Here is a 24,226-nt window from a genome sequence, read left to right as displayed (position 1 = left end):
GTTGGTTTGACGTGTTTCCTATTTTCTCCCATAGTCTCACAGCTGTTTACAGCAGTTTTTTTCTAAATATTAATAGTCCTAGTTCTTTGGTCTCACAATCTTAATGGCTGTGCCCTCCCCACCCTGGATGTGGCAAGCCTGAAAATGATCTCACACACACACACACACAAGAAAAACAAGACAAAACGGCTGCATGTTACACATTAAGCAGAGAATGAAATTTGGCCCCAAGGCAATCAAATAGTTTGGTGGATAAAAGCAGCCAGATGAAATGAAAGATTGAGGTTAGAAAAGCCACCAAATGGTTTGTTAAAGAGTTACAGTGGTACCTCTGGTTACAAACTTAATTCGTACCAGAGGTTCGTTCTTAACCCAAAACCGTTCTTAGCCTGAGGCACCACTTTAGCTAATGGGGCCTCCTGCTGCCGCTACACCGCCACTGCATTTCTGTTCTCATCCTGAGGTAAAGTTTTTAACCCGAGGTACTACTTCTGGGTTAGCGGAGTCTGTAACCCAAAGTGTTTGTAAGCCAAGGTGTTTGTAACCCGAGGTACCACTGTACTGTACAGTGGGACAGTGATGCTGTCTCTGGGCTGTCACAAAAAAAGCAGGTAGCTCTTCACCTGCTTGGGTCCCTGGAGAAGATGCTGCAGATTAGGGTGGGGCGGGTGGGGAGCAGAGCTCAGTTTAACTGAAATAGCCCATGGATCTCATTGGTTGGTATGATATAGGATTCAAAATGTGGTGGGTGTACGGTGTTGTTGGCATCTATATATCTTGAGAGACAATGGAGGTGAGGTCAAACTGCTGTGTTAGCAGCACTGAAGTGACCTCACCAGGGCACAAGTCTGGGCAGCGTGGAGGTCTTGGGCTGGCAGAGAACAAGACCCCTCTCTTGGCCTGGCTGATGTGGTCCAAAGGAAAGCAGAGCAATACGTTTGGCACCAGCTTGGCTGCAAGAGTTGCCAGAAGGAGGTGTACAATACACCATCCAGTTGTCTTAGGGACTCCACTCAGGATTTGTGTAGGGTTTACGCCTTAGCCTTTTCTTCTCCCAAAGACATCTTGCAAGGCAGTGGAGGTTTAGGATCAAAGTTTTCCTTCTCCTAGATGGGCTTGACAATCCCCATCTGGCCCTAGTGGTGGTTGTACTAGAGCAAGGATAATCAGTGTGACTCCCTCAGATGTTCATGAACTAGTTTCCATTATTCTCAACCACAGGCCATGTTGGCAGGGGCTGACGGGCAATGCAATCCAACAGCAACTGGAGGGTTGCCCCTGTACTAGAGGTTGTGCAGGCACTTTTTATACTACACACAAAGCCGTAAACAAGGAAATAAACAAAACCTTTTTCATCCTGGACTCCAATGAAGAGAGACTATAAAGCTGCTTAGTCCTATGCACAGAGTTTCCTTGCTGTATGTCATCCATAGACATGTATAGGATTGCATTATTCTTTTGATCAACTTTGCAAATGGAAACTTTCAATCTATCAAGTGTTCTGGGATTTTCACCTCCCTTCCCAACTCCGTTATCTAGCATAAAACCATCAAGTCAAGTTTCCTTGGTCAACTTCTGAAAATTAATCATGAGTGAAATGCTATTACTACAAAGGCCTTTTAAAAAAAATAAAATATGGGGAGACTTTGTTGTTTGTTGCTATGATTTCTCCACAAACTATTTAAAAACCTTAAAAGACACAATTCTTTTGTCTGGCAACCTAACCCCAGTGGTTGCTTTAGAATTTGCCAGTTTTGTTTGTTTGTCCCGAAGGATTGAGATATGCTTCTCTCTTCCGTGTGGCAATAAATACCAAAAAGCAGCAACTCTGCTAGACAGAAGGAATGGCTGTGAATGAAAATCGTTCTTCCTTGCTTGCTGCATGGTTGATGGTCACCATCTACTGGCAAGACCGAAGAACAGCAAAGAAAAGCATCTCACGGTTGTTGAGCCAATATTACTGGACAAGTTACATGGAGGATGTTTGAAGGTGAAGACAGAAGCTCTCCTCACAGTTGTTACTCACATGGAGGCACTCAGCCACAGGAGGAATGAGGATGCCACACTGTCATGTGGCTGATTTAGCCCCAATTCCCAGGCATTAAGCTCAGACACCTGAAGAGGAGCCCTTATGTGTGAGAAGCTGCTATAGAGCTATACCGGGGGGGGGGGGTGATATACATTTAAAGCACTATCCTACCATTTTAATAGCTGTGGCATTCCCCCCAAAGAATCCTGGAAACTGTGCTTCGTTAAGGATGCTTAGGGTCAACAGGAGAACCCTATTCCCCTCGCAGAGCTACAATTTCCAGAGTGCTTTGACACTCCCGCCAGGGAACTTTTGAGAATTGCAGTTTTGTGAAGGAAATAGGAGTCACCTAAGGAGTACAACAAGGCTGTCTATTGTCTCCCTGCTTATTTAACTTATCTGCAGAATTCATCATGCGAAAGGCTGGGCTGGATGAATCCCTAGCCGGAATTAAGATTGCTGGAAGAAATATCAACAACCTCAGATATGCACATGACACAACCTTGATGGCAGAAAGTGAAGAGGAATTAAAGAACCTCTTAATGAGGGTGAAAGAGGAGAGCAAAATATGGTTTGAAGCTCAACATCAAAAAAACGAAGATCATGGCCACTAGGCCCATCACCTCCTGGCAAATAGAAGGGGAAGAAATGGAGGCAGTGAGAGATTTTACTTTCTTGGGCTCCATGATCAATGCAGATGGTGACAGCAGCCACGAAATTAAAAGACGCCTGCTTCTTGGGAGAAAAGCAATGACAAACTTAGACAGCATCTTAAAAAGCAGAGACATCACCTTGCCAACAAAGGTCTGTATAGTTAAAACTATGGTTTTCCCAGTAGTGATGTATGGAAGTGAGAGCTGGACCACAAAGAAGGCTGATCGCCGAAAAACTGATGCTTTTGAATTATGGTGCTGGAGGAGACTCTTGAGAGTCCCATGGACTGCAAGAAGATCAAACCTATCCATTCTGAAGGAAATCAGCCCTGAGTGCTCACTGGAAGGACAGATCCTGAAGCTGAGACTCCAATATTTTGGCCACCTCATGAGAAGAGAAGACTCCTTGGAAAAGAACCTGATGTTGGGAAAGATGGAGGGCACAAGGAGAAGGGTACGACAGAGGACGAGATGGTTGGATAGTGTTCTCGAAGCCACCAGCATGAGTTTGACCAAACTGCTGGAGGCAGTGGAAGACAGGAGTGCCTGGCATGCTCTGATCCATGGGGTCACAAAAAGTTGGACACAACTAAATGACTAAACAACACCACCACTCAGCATGCAGTTCCCAGGATTGACCCTTAAATGACATCACAGTGCTTTAAAAATATTGTGCAGATGTGCCTTAGTTTTAATCTCAGAAGAGATTAAAAAGTTTCCTTCTGAAACATCTTGCATGGGATGAGGGAGCCTTTAAAGTTCACAGCACACTCCCCAAACTTAAATCTGTCCTCTTCCTCCATGAACACTTGCTATAAGCGCCCCTCCAGACTGGGATGGCGTTGTGGGTATATTATTTGGCATGTCATTGATGCAATAATAGTGCATTAGAGGTGGGTTAATACTGGACTATCCAAATTTCATTTCACTTTATCAGTTGTTCTGCGATGCTCTCCCAATGTTAAGATATCTTATGCAACAGTTCAGTTTCACAGGTCCATGTATATTCAGTAGAACCTTGGTTTTCGAGCATTCAGAAGTCAACCAATTCAGAATCCGAATGCCCAAAACCCAGAAATGAATGCTTCCATTTTCGAACGCGCCTCGGAAGCTGAACAGCTTTTGAGGCGTGTTTCTCCATTGCAATTGCCAACTGCAACTGTGCCTCGGTTGTCAAATGTTTCGGAAGTCAAATGGTCTTCCAGAAAAGATTACGTTTGACAATGGAGGTTCCACTGTACACACACAAAAAGTAAAGCCAGGAACACCTGGAACCAACCCCCACCCCACCCCACCCCACAAGGTGGAGGTCTGCCTACCTGGTTTTGGGAAGGTGCAAGGGCTCTGACAATGTTCCAGAGCCCTCCCATCACCTTCCTAAATCCCACGAAGCCCTTGCCCAACTTTGGGAAATATGCTGGTTCTAGAACCCTGCCAAAGCCCTCAAGCATTATTTCCAATGTGCTGCCAGAGCTCTCACGCCTTCCCAAAGCCAAGTAAGGCCGCATCCGCAGGGAAAATAGATAAATGAGAGAGTCTCTTTCCTCTGCTATAATAAATAAGAAATGTAGCTCTTCAGCATATAAGAAGCCAATTGACTGGAGACAAACTCTGCATTGCCCAAATATGGAAAAGGAAAAACCCTTCAATTATAACAAGTTAGTTAAGAAAAAATATGGGGGAAAGCTTTAATGACAAAGCTAGCATATCTATGAAAAGCTTCAAGAAACAATCAGTTTGGATAATTTATTAAGAGATGGGCTTTCTTCATCAAATACTGTACTCAAATCGCTTGACAGGACAGCACTATGATCAACATAAAAATTCCACAAAGATGAACAATTAACAGTGGGAACATACAGAGTTGGGGATGAAGAAAGATTATATATATATATATACACACATTATCAGCCCCAATTCAGGACATCCATTGTCTTGAAAACCAACTCTTAATAGGACAAGGGGAAATGTGTAATCATCCTTTGCAAATGATTTAAGATAGTGTCAGAACCAGGACCAGCAAACAAAAGCTTTTATGCATTGAGAGCAAGTGAAAATAAAACTGCGTATTAGAATCTTTAAGACAAGCCAGGGGGGTTATCTGAGCAAATGGAGAAGGGAAGGGGTTGAGAGTTCTGGGACAGGGCATGTCTAGCTAAACAAACAAATCCTTTCATAAATAGTTGGACTGGTTTGATGTACTGTTTGGAGTTGGCAGTGTGCACAGAGAAGGCCTTATTGCAGGGCCAAGGATCTAGAAATAGTCTCCAGCTCAAGTCAAGCCCAAACTTGTAAAGAACATCTCTTTTATGGGTTCAATCAGTAGGTTCGGGGCTGGCAGGCCAACAATGAGGAAGGAATATGCTTCCCCCCTGCCCCAATTCCTGGACATGAGATCGCATGTCCAGGAATTCTCATGTCCAGGAATTGGAGTTCCTAATAATATTTGGGGGGAAGTTGCATTCCACCTGAATGAAAGGGGTGCAGTCTAGGAGTACCAGATTCCTACTGGCACTGAAATCTCCAATGGCTAGGAGTACTTATGCACCGCTTAGGCTGGTTTGTCAGCTACAGCTGTGCAGTAGCCTGACCTTATTTGCCCATGCTCTCAGTACATCCCACCTGGACTACTGTAACAGATTCTGCACCAGACTGCCCTTGAAGATAGTCTAGAGGCTGCAGCAAGTAGGAGACAGCCTGTTCTTGCACCACTGACCCTGAAAGTGCTGCACTGTCTGCCAGTGAGCCCAGTTCAGAAGCTATAAACCACTTAGGACCCAAGGATCCAAAAGAGCAGTTCCCAAAATGTGAACTTGGGCCCTATAATCAGCAAGGGAGGTCGTCTTGGTGGCGACACTGCAGGCTGCTGCTCAGCTGGCACTGACTTGTTACAGGGACTTATCAGTGGTAGTTCCCCATTTGTGGAATGTCCTCACTGGCTATATGCACCCCTCTCTCATTATTAATGTTCAGGAGGAACTTGCTAAATTGTCTTGTTTACTCAAGCATTTGAGAGCTACATTTGATACTGTTCCAGGCAACCCTGAAATTATGAGCTGTGATTGTCCTTATTTGTTTTTTGTTGTTTTAAATATTTTACTTGTTTATTTCTACACATTTAAAAAACAAGTATGAATCACAATGCTGCACAATCAGTGCGAAATAATAAGCAAATTTGGAGTGTGTTTTGGAAATTTGTCTTGAGCTAATTAAATCAGTTGCTTTACTTCGTTTTCATACCATTCACATTTTGAAATGCAGCCAGAAAGCAATACAATATCAGCTTTCCCCACACCTAAAATCCAGTTGTCAACTGTTATTAGGGAGTTGCCATTATTTTAGTAATAACCAAGAGTGTTTAATAAGGACATTTTTATTTGACATACTTTATTTTTAAAAAATCTTGAGAAAGTTACATTTCCACTTCACAATATTTTCAAACAAGGCCTTACGGTTTGCATTAAAGCTTCAAATATTATCTTCTGAAAATTGTCTACATGATGTACACTTGTATAGAGCTTTGCAGATCACACAGTAGTCCCTAACAGGTTTGTTAGTTATAGCAGCTATATGTGAATGATCCACACAAGGTTTCACTTAGTCTGAATGTAAAGTGCTCTTTCTTTTCAGTAGAAACTGGATGGATTCCCCCCCCCCTTTTCTAAAAAAAAAGACCAAACGAAACCATGACACAACATTCCTGGGTGGTTTAAAACTTTTCAATTTTAGTTTAAAGCAAGAAGCTCTGCATAGACAGGCAAGGGGTATCTTTGCCCCTGGTCCCTTCAGCTGAAGTGTAAGCACCACATTTATATTGAATAGGTCCCAAACAATCCACTAATTCTCAGTACTGATTGAAAGAGTATGGTGCATAAAAGTAGCAGAAATGTCCAAATCCACTTGTTGATTAAATTATGGTGGGGGTGGGGGTTCTTTTTAAAAAGCAGAATATCACTTCACTGTACAATAAATAAGTTATGGCTTAGTCAGCATCTCATAAATAAACACAAGCTAAAAGTAACGCTTTGGGCTACAGTTTTATGATCCCGAATGATCAGCAGCTGCCAAACCTTGGGAAACCTGTTGCAGTATTTTTAAACAGTATTTAGCAAAACATATTACACAAATTTAATTCTGCCAAAAGAAAATGATGATCAGAAGTGCAGTGCTTCACCAACCTCTGCTTAAGAGCGACATTTGCCACAAGCTAAGCAGACTATATGGAGCTTCAGTCAGTTTTGTATGGATTACTTTCTAGCTAACACATCTAATTGACAAGGGCACCCTAAGGCAAAAGTGTTCCAAACTTAATGGTCAGTACACTTTATTCTAAACACACTAAAAACCTTTTTCTAAAAGAAGTTACAGTATAAACTATGCAAACAAAAAAATGTTCACTTTTTCTTTTTTTAAAAAAATCTATAATATTACCATTTGGGCCTGCATTTTTAAATCTCTCTCTATGCAGTTTTCAACAGCAAGGTCTGATGTTTCAAGAGAAATTGCACTTATATTTAAATATACTGAAGTACAGTATATAGGAAATAACCAACAACACTGAAAACACACATAAGAACCTTGCTATTGATCACTGATAGACAGACAGGTTTGTAAAAGTCAATTGCCTTGAGTCACAATAAATCCATCTTGGAGGCAATCATTGTGATTCACATCTATCTCCCAATTATTATGTGTTCTATTGCAGTGTAGATTCACAATGTACTCTGCTCCCATGCAAATATAGTAACCGAGACACCTAACCACTCGCAATGTAGTGAAATAAACTCCTTTTCAAGCAAGGAGCATACATAATGCATAACCATAAGAAATGCACTGTTACATAGGGCCCATTTCCATTTTAAAATGGAATGTGAATGCCAGCAAGCATCAGCTAAGTAAGAATTTAAAACCAGATAGCCACCAGACTTCCTGCTTATGAAAGGCAATGGGACTGCTAATCCATTTGATTTCTGAAGGCTCCAAAGGCATGCCAAAAGACAGATCAAGCAGTGGCCCCAGAAAGCTCTTTCCGGACAAAAAGAAATCTGGTAGAGATGGAAAAATTTCTGTGACACTTAAAAAACGAAACGAAAACAGAAAGACTCAAAAGCAGGGTTGCAGCAAAAGCACTTAGGAGATATGATGTAATTAAGACATAATGCTAAAGATGGATCCTTGGGCATTACATGTCTTCATCTTCGTATTTCAAATATTTTGCTGCAATCGTTTCTTCCAGATGAATTCCTGCACTCCCCATCAATGCAAAAGCTGGATACATTTTACCAGAGCAGTCTACCTGACGCTCATAAAGACATTTCATCCTGTCTGCGTCATAGAATCCAACTTTGCCTTTGTCATAGTCAAGGCAGATTCCAATGCATGATGGCATGGGAAGAATTCTGTTCATAGAATCTTTGGAAGCAGCTGGAGCAGGAGAAACCTTAGGAATAAAGAATTTCTTCATGCCTAAGGTTACCAGTGTGAAAGGCTGCAGGGACTCAACAAAGATGTCTTCACTCCCACTGTCATGACCACTGTCTTGTTCATATCTGGAAGAAGAACACAACATTGATTGATGTATACTAGACATACTGGAGTATCTCCTAAAATCTTCAAAGTTTTCTCACAGTCCAACACAGTAAATTTCACACAATAAAGCACAGACCCTTAAAACATTGTGCATGAAACCAGATCCTCTGCCATGCAGTCCCAAAGTATGCTAGAGGGCAGGGAGAAGGTGTGCTGAGAATCTACATAACATCAACACTAGGAAGATTTGTGCAGATTTAAATGAGAACTGCATGCATGATCATGCGAGTTAACCACATTTTTTCACAATGGAAAAATGGCCCTCCTCCGTGATCCTGCCAGTATGACTTGCGACCACAGCAAGGTCCTTGGAGCAGGATCTTGGCTTGTGTCCTTGGAGATATGTTACATCCATCTCAAGTGATATCACATTCTTAAATTGTACTGCCAAAGGCCAAGACTCAAGGCAAGCAGCAATTACAATGCATATAGGGCATCCTGCCCCCCCCCCCACATCTTGTTTGATGTGCCTTCCACAGGATGGAAGAAGTCAAAACGTGTTTGAAGAATGAAAATCTAGGTAAGTCAACTGTGAAGCAAGCTCAGGAAATCTGGACAAGAGTCACTTGTCTCTCAGCTTCAAAAGCTGTTGTAAGACTAAAATGCTGCTTTGATTTCCCCTGAGGAAGGCCAAGTACAAATGTAAACAGTTGAGAAAATAGTATACGAGGTCAAAGTTTGAGGCATTGCGTAAAGTAGCAACTTTGGTACCTCTGAGACCAAGAGGACTATGCTACTATGCTACAGGGTAATGTCTATCAGCAACGTTCAATAAAACAAACGAATCAAAAGAGGATTCTAACTTTCTGAAACAGTGAAAGTAATTCCTCTTCTGAAAATAGTATTTCAGTGGCAGTGTTCTCATGTTTGAGGAAGTGAAGCCAAACAGGCTCTGGCAACATGAATACATGGTACAGTTCATGACAACTACAAGTTGTTTCTTTCTATTTTATAGAGAGCATGTACCTGGTCACCATCATCCCCTGAACTATTTCCTCTGTGGAAAGAAACTTTCTTGAATTAAAATTTGCAGTGTCATTGACCATTTTGTTCTATGCCAAATGTTATAAATATTAAACACCTTTCCTTTGTAATTCTGCTGGACTTACCATATGCAGGCCTCCAGCGATAAGTTCTCATCTGCAAAAAATCACTATGAACTAGGTCAGCCCTAACATGGCTTCCCGATAATTGAGCACAAATGAGAGTAATTATCTGGATTCAAGAACCTTACAGCTAGAGGCTACTGCTCTCCGTGAACTGAGGTGGAGCAAATAACAAAGGAATCCCCAGCAGGTAAAGTAGGATCCTATTCCTGGCAAGCAGGAAACCCTAATGCTAGAATCTACACTCTTAGAAATGAGCTGCTGGATGTTGGCTACCAGAAAACATGAACTTTAACAGCCAAGAGCAGAAAGACCAGGTCTAAATTGGAAATTATAAGCGTCTGTGTGTCGTAACTTACCGTATTTTTCGCTCTATTGGACGCAGTTTTTCCCCTCCAAAAATTGAGGGGAAATGTGTGTGCATCCTATGGAGCAAATGCAGGCAGGGAGAGGCTGCACGGGGCTATGGCTTCTTTAGCCCTGCGCAGCGTCTCCTGGCAAGGAGAGGCTGCACGGGGCTAAAGGGGAAGCCAAAACAGCGAGCAGGATCCATCCTGCTCGCTGCCTTGCCTTCTTCCATAGCTGCGCGCAATGCCTCCGGCAGGGAGAGGTTGTGTGCAGCCTGTACGTTGCTCTTTGGGGCGGGGGGGGGGAAATATTTTTTTTCTTGATTTGCCCCCCTAAAAACTGGGTGCGCCCTATGGTCCGGTGCGCCCTATGGTGCGAAAAATACGGTATCTTCTTCACATTTTCTCTCTCAAAATTTTCACTGATCCTCCCCTATCCAATGACTCCCAAAAGTTTTTCCCAAGGGTTATGGGCAGTGCTTTTTTTTCTAAAAAAATAAATAAAAATGTTTAGGGGTACTCTCATTTTCCTACCCATACTGAAATGCTGCCGTCAATGAGGCCAAACTGAGATTCACAAAATGTTTAGGGGTATGCGTACCCCTGCGTACCCCTCCCAATAAAAAAGCACTGGTTATGGGACACTCTAGAATGGTATGGACTAGAGCAGGCTTCCTCAAACTCGGCCCTCCAGATGTTTTGAGGCTACAATTCCCATCATCCCTGACCACTGGTCCTGCTAGCTAGGGATCATGGGAGTTGTAGGCCAAAAACATCTGGAGGGCCGAGTCTGAGGAAGTTAGAGGGCTGCAATTGGCAAGGGGGATTAGCACAAAGAAGGAGTCTTGGTTGGCCCCAGCAGAAGCACTTCTATGCCAAGTCACCATTGGATACAACTCTTTGTTTCTTAAGGCAGATGATGATGATGATGATGATGATGATGATGGATTTATTCTGTGCAGGTTATTACCCACATACTGGTTACAGAGTTTCCATCTATATCCCTGCGGACAAATTTTCCCAAGCTCACACTTGCTGATGTAACACCTCCCACACCCATGAAATCTCTTTGGCCTCCAGTTCTTCTCCCAAACAGGCTTCACTTCCATTTTTAAGTGTGCAACAGGAAAAAACACTGCCGTTGAGTGTAGCAGTAATGGTAGAAATTACTAGCAGCAGCATTTGAGAGCTAGGAAGTATTACTATTCCATTTCACCTTCCAATTCTCTCTTGCAAAATCCCATGCACCCATGTTCGCCTTACAAAATCATATAGAGAGTGAGTTGGAACCTTCTTCTAACATACACCTCCACCCTCAGTTGAGTCAGGATTTGGGGGAGGAAATCATTTTGAGACTCTCAAAAAGAAGAAGAAAGCACTCTGCAAATAATAATAATAATTCCTTTTTTCAGGTTCAGGGCAGGAGGTTGAAGGAAAATTGTCTGAGGGATGGAAAGATGGCTGTATAATAGAGATCAGCAAACACTTCAAATTCCTGCTTTGGGTAGTTCATTGTAAGTTTGTGTTTACTGTGATGTGTTCTAGTGTATGATAAATAAAAATTGAAGAACCAAGGCTATGAAGGAAGATATTTAAAGTCAGCAAAAAATGCAGGTATACAGAGGTTGAGCCTAAGGCATGAATCAACCTTGGGAATCAAGCAACAGGTGGGAAGCCAAAATAGCCCCCATCTACACATGCTGAAGAGACAAGTCTTTGCATCTTTGCTTTACATAGGATGTAAAGTAGCTGGGCAGATGTTTATTTCTACTAGCAACAATCTGGACTGTGCTTCTGAGAAATGTGCAATTTCAAACTGTATTAATTTTTTAAAAAATTGTCCACCTTTTTTCCATTCTTCCCCCCTCCTCCTCTTTCTGGCCCTTTTCTTCATGTTGTAAGATTTTTCTCTCCCCGACAGTGTCACGCAACTGTAATCTTAAAAAAAAAATTAAAACGGCACTTGTCAGTACTAGTGAAGAGGGAAAACAAGGATTATGAACAAAGCAACTGATTCAGGACAAATATGGGCAGCCAGCATTAGCAAAATACCCATCACAGCAGCCGCATTGGAATCATCATCCAGTGCAGAAGGAATAGTTTCCCCAGATGCTGAACATGAAAAGAAGCTAATAGAAGTTGAAAAGGCAGCTTAGATCCTGTCCTCCTCATTTCCACCCCTCCTGCTAGAAGCAGGAGGTCAAAGGAGACTGACCTGAAGGGTCTGAGCTGAGTTAGAAGAGTAGCCGTGAATGCATTGCTGTCTGCATGCATGCACATATTATTTCTGCTCAATTTAAGCAATGTATACAATACCGTAAAAAGGAGGCTTCTTGCCTGCTAGTGTGAGCTGCTGCAGTGCTGAGCAATGATCTGTAACAGTTTGCTTTTGAATCACACTCTATCGCACTTCTGAGCTGAATGCTTTTTTATTGTTGCTGCTGCGCACTGAGTAGAAATTTAGCTTGTACAAGCACGCAAGTCAAAACGAAATCAGCAATCTGTCCTTTTATGCCCATGTGCTTCTTGGAAATGCATATATAGATATTTGATACACAAATGCGAGCACCAACTCTGATACACAAGTACTAGCATCAAATCTGTGTTCCTCTTCCCTATACAAGTTGTAGGAAATGTACATTACAGTGACCAATATTCACAAGGGGGGAAAGGCAGGAACAAATGTCATGTTGACATGGACATGAGTAAGCAATCAAGAGGATGTCGCTTTTTTAGAGACCAACTCCAACTGAAATCACTTGAAACAAAATCTCTAAAAAGAAACAATCACTCTCTAATCGTGAAATCTTGGAAATGGAACCAGAAAGATGGCTGCCGAGAAGCAAGTGGGGTGTATCAGCACGGCTGGGGGGAATCCCAAGTTTTATTTAAAACTTGAGAATTTAAAACCAGGAGAAAAAGGCAGACCGCCTTCCCCGTGTGAAGGCAGCTGAGGCAGCAATCCAGCTGTTACTTCAACCAATATGGCTTTTATCTTATATAACCTTCGCATTAGCTTCTACAAAAGAGACGAAAAGTATTACTCACCTTGGGCTTGTTAGATCACGAGAATTTTGGAACCATTCTTGGATCTTAGCATCAGATGCAACTCCTACTTTCACCAAATATGAATAGGGCTCCACGCGGAGAGCCCAGAAATGCTTCCCTTTCACAATACCGGTGTCTCCAACAACATAGTCTAATGTAGTGTAGCAACCGGCTTGGATACGTTCAGCTCCCAGAAGCAAAGGAAATCCAGCCCTGCTTTCCACAGCATTTCTCCTCGCATTCAGCATGAGGTGTTCGCTATTGTAGCCACACTTGTCATCGAAAAGGAAACTAAAAACTGAAAAATATGCATCCTATATCAGCATCTAATGATTGAGATATTCCTAATTATTATTTTTTTAATTCACTTTTTTACTCTATCAGCAGACTGGACAAGGAATCTCAGACATAATTACTAGAACACATTAGTGGCACCATGAATCCTCTTAAAGTGCAATTAACTTCACCTCCCAAGATTTTGTTTGTTTTAATAAGCATGATGCAAAGGATGCCCTTCTCCTTAAGACACCATAATTATGCTAATTTCTTTTTGTGGGCCAAATGGTATTGGCTTCTCTATATCGTAATTTTGAAATTGCCAACAACTGGGGCACTACATTGTCACTTCTTCCCTTAAATATCTGATATTTTAAGAAACTGTGATTGCTACGAAGTTCTAATATTTTAAATAGTTTTGCTTGCTATGGTTTACAATCTCCTCCTTGGTTCTTTAGCAAGAAGGGAAAGGCAGTATGAGCTCTCAGGTGCTGAAGACCATCAGCACTAACTTAATTTTATATTCACAATTAATGCAGCCTTCTACTAATAAATAATCTCTGTGGTACGACGCTCCGGCTCTTCCTCTCATTCACAGACCCATTCCCTTGATTCCATAACCCAGTCCTCCCATTATGGATCAACTTTTGGCAGAGTGAACTTTTCAGTCATCTGTTTCTTCATCCCTTGTGCATTCTATGCTCTTTAAATTAAATATAATTAGTTTCGTTTCTCCCAAAAAAATTATTCGGCTGGCATCAAAGGATGTTTTCTTTTTTCAGATTCAAATGATTCAATCTGGTCATATTTCTTTACACTTGACACTACATATCTCCTTCCAGGAAGTACCTATAGAGGAACATATGTAGGCACCATTCAAATTCAAGTATATAAAGACCAACTGAGACTAATTTTCAATACTCAAGGTTTAGATTTTGTTCTACTACATACAGCGAAGGAATGCACAATTGGTACACACACTGACCAAATAGAATGTGTTATTTTAGACACAAACACGTTATCTGAATATGTTTCCAATGTTTGCCGTTGTGTAGTGACAGCTGCATTTGTTATTGGTTACTCCCAACCCAAAACTGAATCCAAACAAGATTGGCTAGCAGACCACAAGACTTATGTGGGATGGGTAACCACAGCAGTATTGCTGTCACTTACCTGAAGGGACAGTGGCCATGTCAGGGCACACTGGTGATAGTGCTGGAATGGTTCTGCCAGTGCCAACCTCACCACCCACCTGCCCCCAGCCCCTCACACCCAGAAGTCTTGAGTGCTTCAGGACTAGCTGTTGTACCTGGAAGCTCAGATGTTACTAGCAGCCAAGGGCATCGCTTCCACTGCAGCTACGCATGGTAAGAAAACTGCAGCCTATTCTTTCTGATGAGGCCCTGGTGTTCATCAGTCATTACCTTGAGACATGGTGACTGGGCTGACCTTGGAAACTATTCAGAAGTCTTGGTGCAGGGGAATGAAACTGCCCACCTTTTAACAAAGCTGAGTCATCAGAACCACACTGTACTAATGCTTTTGTGATCAAAAGAGACCTCTCTTTTATTAATAGAGCTCTAAATGGTTATCGTAACTTCTCCTTTGTATTTCATTTGTTCCACTATGAATACTTGTCTTTTGGTCCTTCCTCTCCTAAAACTGTCTCCTTCAATAGCCATTGCACCTGGTCACATTTACGTAGCTTTATTAAACAATTAAGTATCTGCATTTGCTTGTTTTGGTATTGTTTCTCAGGTTGTATCTCTGCAAAAAGATACTGCATTTTTAGTGTTTGTAAATGTTAAGTGGTTTATAAAACAGAAGCTTAAGACTGCCTCCTCCTAAGATCAACCAAGTGTGTCATTCTACAATACAAATCACTGCATCAAGTTTAAATAGGATATGGAAACACTTCTTGTAGTTGCCCCCATTTATGGAGTTCACCTTAAAAGCTTGCCAAAGAGCAAACCTGTGCGCATTTCAGAAATATTGCTAGAGCTACCTAGGGCTAAATATTGGGGCTCATGGTTAAAGCAGGCGGAGTGGGGAACTTAAAATATTAATTAAATGGAATTTTATTATAACTTTGGTGATGGATATAATTCTGTGTGAGTGTTCATATATGTATGCACAGCAAGACCTCAACCTTCCACAGCCACCAGTTTGGGAGTTGCAAAAATACGTGAATTGTACCTGGAGCTGGAGGTGTGTGCAAGGTAACTTCCCTGCTCCAAGGGCTACAGATAGATCCTTTATATCCTCTGACTCTGAAGGCATAGCTGCTGTTAGTGTCAAGATCAGAGATGATCTCACTCTTGCCGAAGACTTCAGTCTCTTGCCAGGCTGGGTTAGCATCTTCTCTGTTCAGTTTACGGTATTCAAGGATGTAAGTATCAGCTGAACCTGCTTTCTGTGGATGATCCCAACAGATCAAAGCTTTGTTATACATTTTGCTTTGTTCCTCATTGATTTCTGGTATATCAACACCTGAATTAAACATACAAGAATAATTTTTTAGATTTGCAAACAAGCTTTTAACTTCACTAGATTAAAACAAAGACTTCTCCAAGTTGATAGTTGTTGGGCTGGGAGGGAATTCTACAGAATTTATGCTGGATCTTATTCATCCTTGGTTGTCACTCACTCAACAGCAGTGCTGCTCATACCGTCTACCAAATCCCTTGGTAACAATACATTAAACTCCAGGGAAATCATTGGCTGCTCCTGCTAACACCTTTCCTGGACTCATTCCCAATCTAAATATGCTCTGAGATCAACTAGGTTACAAGAAAAAGCAGCTCCGGCATGTGCATGACAGCACACACAGCTGTGTCAAATACTGACTTGACCTTGCCACACTATGATTACTTCTTCAATACAGTGGTACCTCGCAAGACGAATGCCTCGCAAGACGAAAAACGCGCAAGACGAAAGAGTTTTCCTTTTTTTGAGTCGTTCCGCAAGACGAATTTCCCTATGGGCTTGCTTCGCAAGACGAAACGTCTTGCGAGTTCTTGCGAGTTTGTTTCCTTTTTCTTAAAGCTGCTAAGCCATTAATAGCCACTAAGCCGTTAATAGCCACTAAGCCGCTAAGCGCCGTGCTTCGCAAGACGAAAAAACCGCAAGACGAAGAGACTCGCGGAACGGATTAATTTCGTCTTGCGAGGCACCACTGTACAAAGGACCTGTTCTGTCTCCCCCAAATTCCCAATAGTAACATGGCCTATTAGGGTATTTTCTAGTACTAAGAAATTCCCATAGTTGTTACAGGTATACAACTGACTTTTGAAGAACTTTGAAAACTCAACTGAGAGCAAATTGTGTTTGGAAAGACTATGTGGGGGAGAGGGGCGGGATTAAGCAGAGCTTCCTTTCCAACTTACCACTCGAAAGGAAAGACATGTCCCCAAGTGCCTCCTGTGGCTTTGCTATGTCAAGAACAAAATCTTCAAAAGAAGCTTGAGCTGCAGGTCTGAAGCTCTTCAAAGATTCAGTTGCTTTTTGAATTCTGTATGTGGAAAAGTTTTACTAGCTAGATATATACATATGCATTCTTTCTTAACCAGTTAGCCAGTGGTTCTCAAACTTTTCTCTCTGGGCCACACTTTCAGAATAAAAATTTCCTTGCGCCACACTAATTTTTTTACTGATAAGAAATGCATTGGAAAACGAAAAGAAACAACTTCTAGCAGTGCTTGATTTGTAACATAGAATACAACTACTTTGTAATATGCTTGTAAGACATTCAGAAAGCATAAAACAATGCAGCTACATAAGAACATGAATCATTCACAAAATATAATATTGATTGTCCTTGAATCTGCCCAGCACACTTCCTATCTTCTACTGCCACATCAGTGTGGCTGGTGCACCACACTCTTTGAGTACGACTGCTTTAGCCTCTTACAAGTGAGAGAAAGAAAAGATCTTGCAAATGAACAATACCTTCCAGAGACCCATACTAAAATATATGATCTTTTAGTTTTTGCTAATGTCTTAGAATGAATAAAACGAGTCACCTGCCAAAGTATTCTTCTTCTTTGACTTTCCTATGTAACAGTGGAATTGAAATCCCCAGTAGTTTATTATATATTGATTATTCAATTAATCAGAAACTTTATGATGCATAGTTGACATAAGATAGTTTGAAAGAAAGTGGGGACACGATCTACTAGGATGTTCTCCTCTGCAAAGAAATTATAAGTGTATTGGAGCTACTTGAGACCCATGATCTCAAAACATATCACTTAGATTCAAAATACAGAAAGTGGGCAGAAAATAATTTTACTTCCACATAAGGGAAGTTGCCCCACATGCAGATGTCTATACTCAAATTATGGTGAAGAACAAGGCATGTTTTGAAGGACATCATCTACACATTTTAGAATATAAATGGCATACCTTTCGTGAAGCTGTTTCGCTGTTTGAACAAAACAAGACTGGTCTGTTTCTTTAAGAACTTCTTGGGCATACCCTACAAGGCCATTATTTTCTAGAAGTCCCTGATACTCTTCTATCTGAGAATGCAATTTCTCCAGTCTTAGGTTTTTGGAAGCTTCAATAGCCCTGAGTGCAGTTGCTCGCCTCTCTTCCAAAACATCGAACAACTTATCGAAGCTGTGAGATGCTTCTTCCTTAGCTCTTTCGCCATTATGCTGAAAAACAGGAACATATTTTTCAATAACTACCAGAACAATTTCCAAAGGTAGCTAGGTCAGTCTGTTGCAGCAAAAACAAGAGTCCATACCTGCTAACATTTCAAGGATCTGAAGAGCCGTAATAAAATTTGTAGTCTGCCAGAAGACTTGTTCTTGCTTTTAGCAAAACAATGACATTGAAAATCTAAGCTTTTGGAGCAAAGTGCACTTACATACTGTATTTTCAAAGTTACAAAGAACCACTTCCAAGCTAGGTTAATTAACACTTCCTGGCCTGAATATAAGAGCTGTTATTGACAAGTCAGATGTTGCAAAATGTGTGAAGAGCTGCTCTCATTTTCAGGTGACAGTGAGGCTCACCTGAAGTTAGTTGTGTGAAAATACATCCAATTATAAATTTCTAACAAAAACTCAAAGAAAACTCCTAAATTTACTATTTTGTTTTATCAAGAGATAGGTGTGGGACTTTAAAAAATAGCAGTATTTATAATGCAAGCCTTTAAAATCACTTTCATTGTCCCTTTGGCTACAATAAAGATAAAATAATAACTTGGATACAGTGGTACCTTGGTTCACAAACTTAATCCATTCCAGGAGTCCATTTGACTCCTGAAACCATTCAAAAGCCAAGGCGTGGCTTCCAATCAGCTGCAAGAGCTTCCTGCATTCAATAAGAAGTTGCAGAAGCCGCGTCGGACGTTCGGCTTCCAAAAAACATTTGCAAACCGGAATACTTACTTTCAGGTTCGCGGCATTCAGGAGCCACTTTGTTCGGGAGCCAAGCCATTTGAGAACCAAGTTACCACTGTACTTATTTCAAAACTATTTCAATAACAGTTGGTTTTTGGAGGGTTTTCAAATATGCAAGTATCTGCACCTCACTGAAAATATTGGTTCCAACCTAAATGGAAAATTACATCCCTCTTTGCATTTTTTTCTAGTGTGAATCCACTACTTACCACCTGATATTTGCCCTGTTAGGTAAAAGTATAAGTTTAGCTTGGCGGGTGGCGCTGTGGTCTAAACCACAGAGCCTAGAGCTTGCAGATCAGAAGGGGTGGCTAACCTTTTGGGGCAAGATGGTCAAATTCACCCTTGGACAACCCTCTGGGGATCTCATGGCAACAGTGTGGGGTGGTCAAAAGTGGATGTGTGCTGCCCAGTCTTGCACTCTCACATGCATGCACAAAGGACACGCAGGCAGATATGTGCACAGACAGAGCTCAATCCACCATCTTCAGCTTATCAATGCAGACCAGCTGAGAAGAGGTTATTGTCCCCTCCTTGCTCGTCAAATGCTTGATCTGGTGGTGACTATGATCGATCTTCATCAGGTTCTGGGTTCTACCTACCCCCAACCACTGTGTCTACATTATAATCATCATTTTGTCACTGCCGCCAAAATTGGTGGTATCAGGGAGGGGGAGGGAATTTGCTTGCAAAAGTGCATCAGGCTCCCAAACTGGGTACAACCTCACACACACACAAATCCACCACTGTCTCCAATGTCTCATGTGAGCACACACACAGGTGAAATGATTTTCCTTGTGAGATTGCAACTTTACCATCAGATACTCTTGTTTGCAACATCAATATCCGATGGAATCTGTACAAAGGCTCCATGGATAATGTTTCTACGTATTTTCTTGCCTTAAGATTTATTTAAAGTCATTGTTGCTCTTGGAACATTGTTCTCACATTACTCTTCAGACTTCTTTCTTTACGAAGCACCACTTTCTTAGAAACTCCAAAATGTATTCACACATTCCAGTATTCCAAATGTTAAACTTGCCTTCAGCCAAAATGGTTGCAAAATTCCTACCATCACCAATATAAGCCTCTCCCCGCAGTCTCATCTGCTTCAGGATGTAACTTACCGTTACTTGCTTTTAAGAAATGCGTACTGGTTTCCTTTAACCCATGTTATGATTTTGTATTGCCATCTGAACACTTTGCATGCAATACCACATTGTGGTATATCCTTCATCACAGTCAACATTTTTTTAAAAAAAAATCTGCATTATAAATACCAGCCTACTGTGGCAGATCTTTTCACCCCAATTCCTAGAATGAAGATAAATATTCTCTACCCACCTACTAACCAAATATGCCAGATTCTTATTCAGCTTACGTAATTTGTTTATTATGTTCTTTAGAAACACATTTAGAGGCAACTCTGCCAAATAACTGGATGAATAACTGGATCTCTGTGAAAAAAATAACTGGGAAAGGGAAGTAAGTTTTGAAACAACCAACTAAAACCTGAGGAAGAAGGAGAGAGAATAGCTGATGGATTCATATTAGGTGCATTTACACCCCACTTGTCTTCCAAGGAGCTCAGGGTAGTGTAAATACATTGTAGTGTAAACTTAAGTTAGGCTGAAAGATAGCGACTGAGTTGCAGGTAATCCACTGAGCTTTGTAGCTGAGTAGAGATCTGAACCCGAGTCTCATCACTCCTAGCACAACAGCTTAACAATTATACAGTACCTATCTAGGAACCACTCCTCTTTTAAAGAAATTTGTATGCAAGTATTTTAAATATATGTGACTGATCTATGGCTAATATACATGGGGGGTTTTTAGGGAAAGCTTATTTATTAAAAATCATTTATTTACTGCCTTGAACAAAACACAACACCTAGCCAACATGCATAAATTAACATTAAAATGAGCATTGTTAAAAATGAACACACATCACAAGAGAGTTTAACACATGCCAATATATAATTCTTACCTCTGCCTCTTTCATTAAAAGACCAAGTTCTGTAATCTGGCTTTTCACCTGGCTCTCCTTACTAATGAGGTAGTTTATGTCTTTTGAAAGTTTCTCCTATTAAAAACAGCAGTAATTCTGGTTAGAAAAAAAAGTAAAAACATTGCATAGGAATTCTAAGGCTAAATGTTCTGCTGCTTTTTGAAGCAGAATCTCTCAAGCAAACAGGGAATTTGGGGGCTCTTTTCAGAGGAATATCAGGACATTAAATAAATATGTAAGCAAATCCCCTTCAACAAGCAACAGTGTCGTGCAAAATACCTTCTCATCCAAGCAAGTGTTTAGGTGCTACTACAGCTAATTGCCACTGGCTGTGAGATACAAAACAATGTATAATTCAAGTAAGTACAGCTAAAGCATGATGGGAAAGAGTGTGTGGTAGAACTGGTCATGATCCACATGTGCACTGCCCTGAAAGTCATTTCTGCAACTGCAGTACAGGTGAAGAAAACCAGCTTTCATTCATGGAAACCAATGTCACTTCATTCTATCAGAACATCTGTAATCACTTCTAGACTGCTTCAGTCTGAAACAAGAGTAACTGAGAGTCTGAATAAAGGAGTACCAATCCACTCCTGTCATCAGAATATTGCTTTATTCAAAGTATGATTCATACATAAAAACCCATCGTGACAAAAAGTCCCTACAGAATGAAGTGAATTCAATAATTAAAATGTCATTTGTTCCACAAACACAATCATAAAAGATTTGTCTGTTTGAACAGCTGGTATGAGCCATGCTAGGAATGGTCAACAGTGTTAATCAAATTTAAACTTCCATGCTTCAAGAACATTAAACATTTTATGAGCAATAACCACTACCTCTGTTTTATGGGTTAAGGCTGGCAACATCCAATTAAAAATGTCCAATTGTAAAAAAAAAATGTAATTTAGTGAGTTAAATAAAACCAAAAACGATTTTACCTCTAAAGCTATCAAAATGGCACCACCATGGCTATTTCGAGAGCATGTGTTGGGCAGGCTGCAGCCAGGGCTGCTCCTAGGCCTTAAGGTTCCCCAGAGACCAGATCTGTTCTTCTACAGCCCAATCTATCTATGCTATCACCCATTTCTACAAATCTCCTACAAGACACCAGGTGGCTAATGGCAGTGCTTCCTGCCATAGGAGGCAATGCCAGGTACTGGCTCTGGAAGGATGTGATACGCAAGCGGACTGTTCTTTAGAGCCACTGCCTAATACAAACACGACATCTGCCCAGTGGATGCTTTGCCTCCCATTCCCACTGGAGCAATAATCTCAAGAATAGAATCCGATGTGGTTTTCAACACAGGCCCTTCCTAGTGTGCCCCAGCCAAGGGAAGATGTCAGAAGAGGGTAACCTAAGGAGAACGGGCCTTTCCAGGGTAGCCCCGGGGCTGTGCAAGGGCCTTCTCAGCGAGACTCACCTGGCCCCACGTTTGCCATGTTTCATGCACCAGGCTAAGACCTTTCTGTGTACCCAGGCCTTTAGATAATTAATGCTGCCTCCTATAGTGGTGCAAATGTCTTAGTGGGGGGTGGGGCTTGGTTCTTATTAACATGTTGTGGATCACAGAATCATAGAACTCTAGAGTTGGAAGGGATTCTGAGGGTCATCTAAAGCATCCATGACAGATGGCTGCCCAACCTCTGCTGAAAAACATCCAAGGAAGGAGAGTTCACCACCTCTGTAAGACTGTTGCATTGTCAAACAGCTCTTACTGTCAGAAAGTTCTTTCTGGTGTTTAGTTGGAATCTCTTGTCTTGTAACCATGGGTTCGTGTCCTACCTTCCAGAGCAAGAGAAAACAAGCTTGCTCCATCTTCCATGTGAGAGCCCTTTAGATACCTGAAGATGGCTATCATATCTCCTCTCAAGTCTCCTCTTTTCCAGGCTAAATATACCCAACTCGCTCAACCGTTTCTCATAAGGTTTGGTTTCCAGACCCTTGATCATCCTGATGAGCATTTTATGTACTGTGTATTATCGGTGCTTAAAAATACTTCAGGTTTGAAATTGTTTTTGTGTGTTGCATTTTATTCTTGTCATGTTGCGTTGAGACTTTTTGTTATAAAAAGCAAACTGATAAACAAAATAAACGAAAAGGGTGCCATTTCAACAGATGGTGCCTACATTTGCAAAAATGAGCCTGTATGCAAATAATCTGTGTGTGTGTGTTAAAATACACCAGGAAAAAACTTCATGATGCTTTTGTTACCAAAGATGAAAAAATAGAGCATTCCCACTTACCTTGAGTGTTTTGTAGGCACTGCTCATGGTAGTCACTCTATGGTTTGCATGTGAGCCACCCAATTTGCAAAGATGACAAACAGGCCTTCTGCATATTTCACAATACATGTTTACTCTTTCCATTTCATGTTCCGGACACATCAAAATCTGACAAGAATAAAATAATATAAAATGTCTTTCACGAACTGCCCAGCAACACAGGTTATTTATTATTCAGTATGTTATATATACTCTTCTGTGTATGACTGTGCTCAGATTTTAGACTATGCACACAGTATCAGGGAAATGTAAGATTTTAAAATATATTTAGTTTTTTGATAAAAACTAATTAAAAAGCACAAAGTCAAGAATTCATATAGCTATCTTACCTCAGTTCATCCAACCAATTTCTTGCAAAAAGAACATTTCAGAAACATGATTTAAAAAGACTAAATCTAGTAGCCATCAAAAGTCGACAATATGGAGGGGAAGAGATACAAACATGTTTCAATCAAATGAAGCCAACCATATGTGATAAATATCTGAATGTCATAATTTCTGCCTAGAGAATGACCCACTGTAACAAATAGGAATTTTGAAGGATAGCAGCAAATTTAATTTTACTGAAATTCAACTATTTACTAGTTGAGAAAAAATAAGAGGGGAATAAAATATACTTCCAATACTACTGTGTGTTCTTAAAAGCCCCATAGGTTTGGATTCTTTTATTTGTTCCATGCAGAGAACATGGCTTTTCCACCTCATTTCTCCATCTGCAGCTCCCTGTGCCCACTGAAAATCCACTGGGCTTGGTTATGAATAGGATGCTATGTGCAGGAAGAGGGACTGACAAAATCAGACCCCACAGACCCACACATAAATGGACATTACTTACACTCAATGCATGAGAACTTTAGGATTAAAATCAATTTGCTGTTTCTACTTGTTGTTGTTTTTTTTTCCTTAACCAGGAGCATTACAAAATGCATGAGAGAAATCTGGGTAAGAGATGGGCTTTGTGTTTACAAAAATGGGGAATCAGCTGCTCTTATCCCAGGTATACCCGATACCTGCAAGAAGCTAGCTGAGATCAATCCAGACTGCAATCTTCATCAAGGCTTCAACATCCAGCATAATTTCTTATCCCTGCTTTGAGAAACTTCTAGCTGAATGAAAAGTTCTGTAGAACTCAAAAACCATGCCTTAATTGCTCAACTAGATTTTGAAGTGTTTCCCTCTTGTGGACTCCAGAACTCTGTTTCAAAATCAGCTTCTTAAGGTATGTGTCAACAAGGCATGTTAGATCTTTTCAGGAATAGGTGCAGATGACAAACTAGCATAAACTGGACACAAGGACCCCTAGCCACAGCTGCAATCTGGACATCCAAATGCAAAGCCAGGACTGTTAAGTCCCTGCCCACTACCTACAAACTGAAAACCCTTCCCCCCCCCCAAAGAAAGTGTTGCATCATTCAAGACAAACTGAATCCCTATTCCCTAATCAGTAGCACTTACGTCCTTATCTGGATTAAA

The 24,226-nt window shown here is 41.0% G+C and overlaps 1 protein-coding gene across 8 annotated transcripts in view; it reads right to left on the bottom strand.

Annotated features, from left to right (window-relative positions):
* Positions 1 to 6,335: 6,335 nt before the first annotated feature.
* The window catches only part of TRIM36 (tripartite motif containing 36), a 49,283-nt gene continuing 31,392 nt past the window's right edge, over positions 6,336 to 24,226 (bottom strand). For 4 of the 8 annotated variants that reach the window (XM_081880421.1, XM_081880422.1, XM_081880423.1 and 1 more), the window contains exons 4-11: positions 22,715 to 22,861; positions 20,447 to 20,542; positions 17,453 to 17,706; positions 16,435 to 16,559; positions 15,245 to 15,538; positions 12,773 to 13,070; positions 11,570 to 11,662; positions 6,336 to 8,231 (exon numbers count right to left, since the gene is read on the bottom strand). In XM_081880421.1, the coding sequence (XP_081736547.1) occupies positions 7,865 to 8,231; positions 11,570 to 11,662; positions 12,773 to 13,070; positions 15,245 to 15,538; positions 16,435 to 16,559; positions 17,453 to 17,706; positions 20,447 to 20,542; positions 22,715 to 22,861 (1,674 nt within the window). In that variant the 3' untranslated portion in view covers positions 6,336 to 7,864. The remainder of the gene's footprint in view (positions 8,232 to 11,569; positions 11,663 to 12,772; positions 13,071 to 15,244; positions 15,539 to 16,434; positions 16,560 to 17,452; positions 17,707 to 20,446; positions 20,543 to 22,714; positions 22,862 to 24,226) is intronic. The other 4 variants (XM_081880425.1, XM_081880426.1, XM_081880427.1 and 1 more) reach the window with 1 other exon arrangement.

The sequence above is a fragment of the Podarcis erhardii genome (assembly GCF_964252035.2).
Source record: "Podarcis erhardii genome assembly, chromosome: 11".
Taxonomy (NCBI): domain Eukaryota; kingdom Metazoa; phylum Chordata; class Lepidosauria; order Squamata; family Lacertidae; genus Podarcis; species Podarcis erhardii.
The sequence above is the reverse complement of the archived record's forward strand: the minus strand, read 5'-3'. Positions and strand labels throughout refer to the sequence as shown.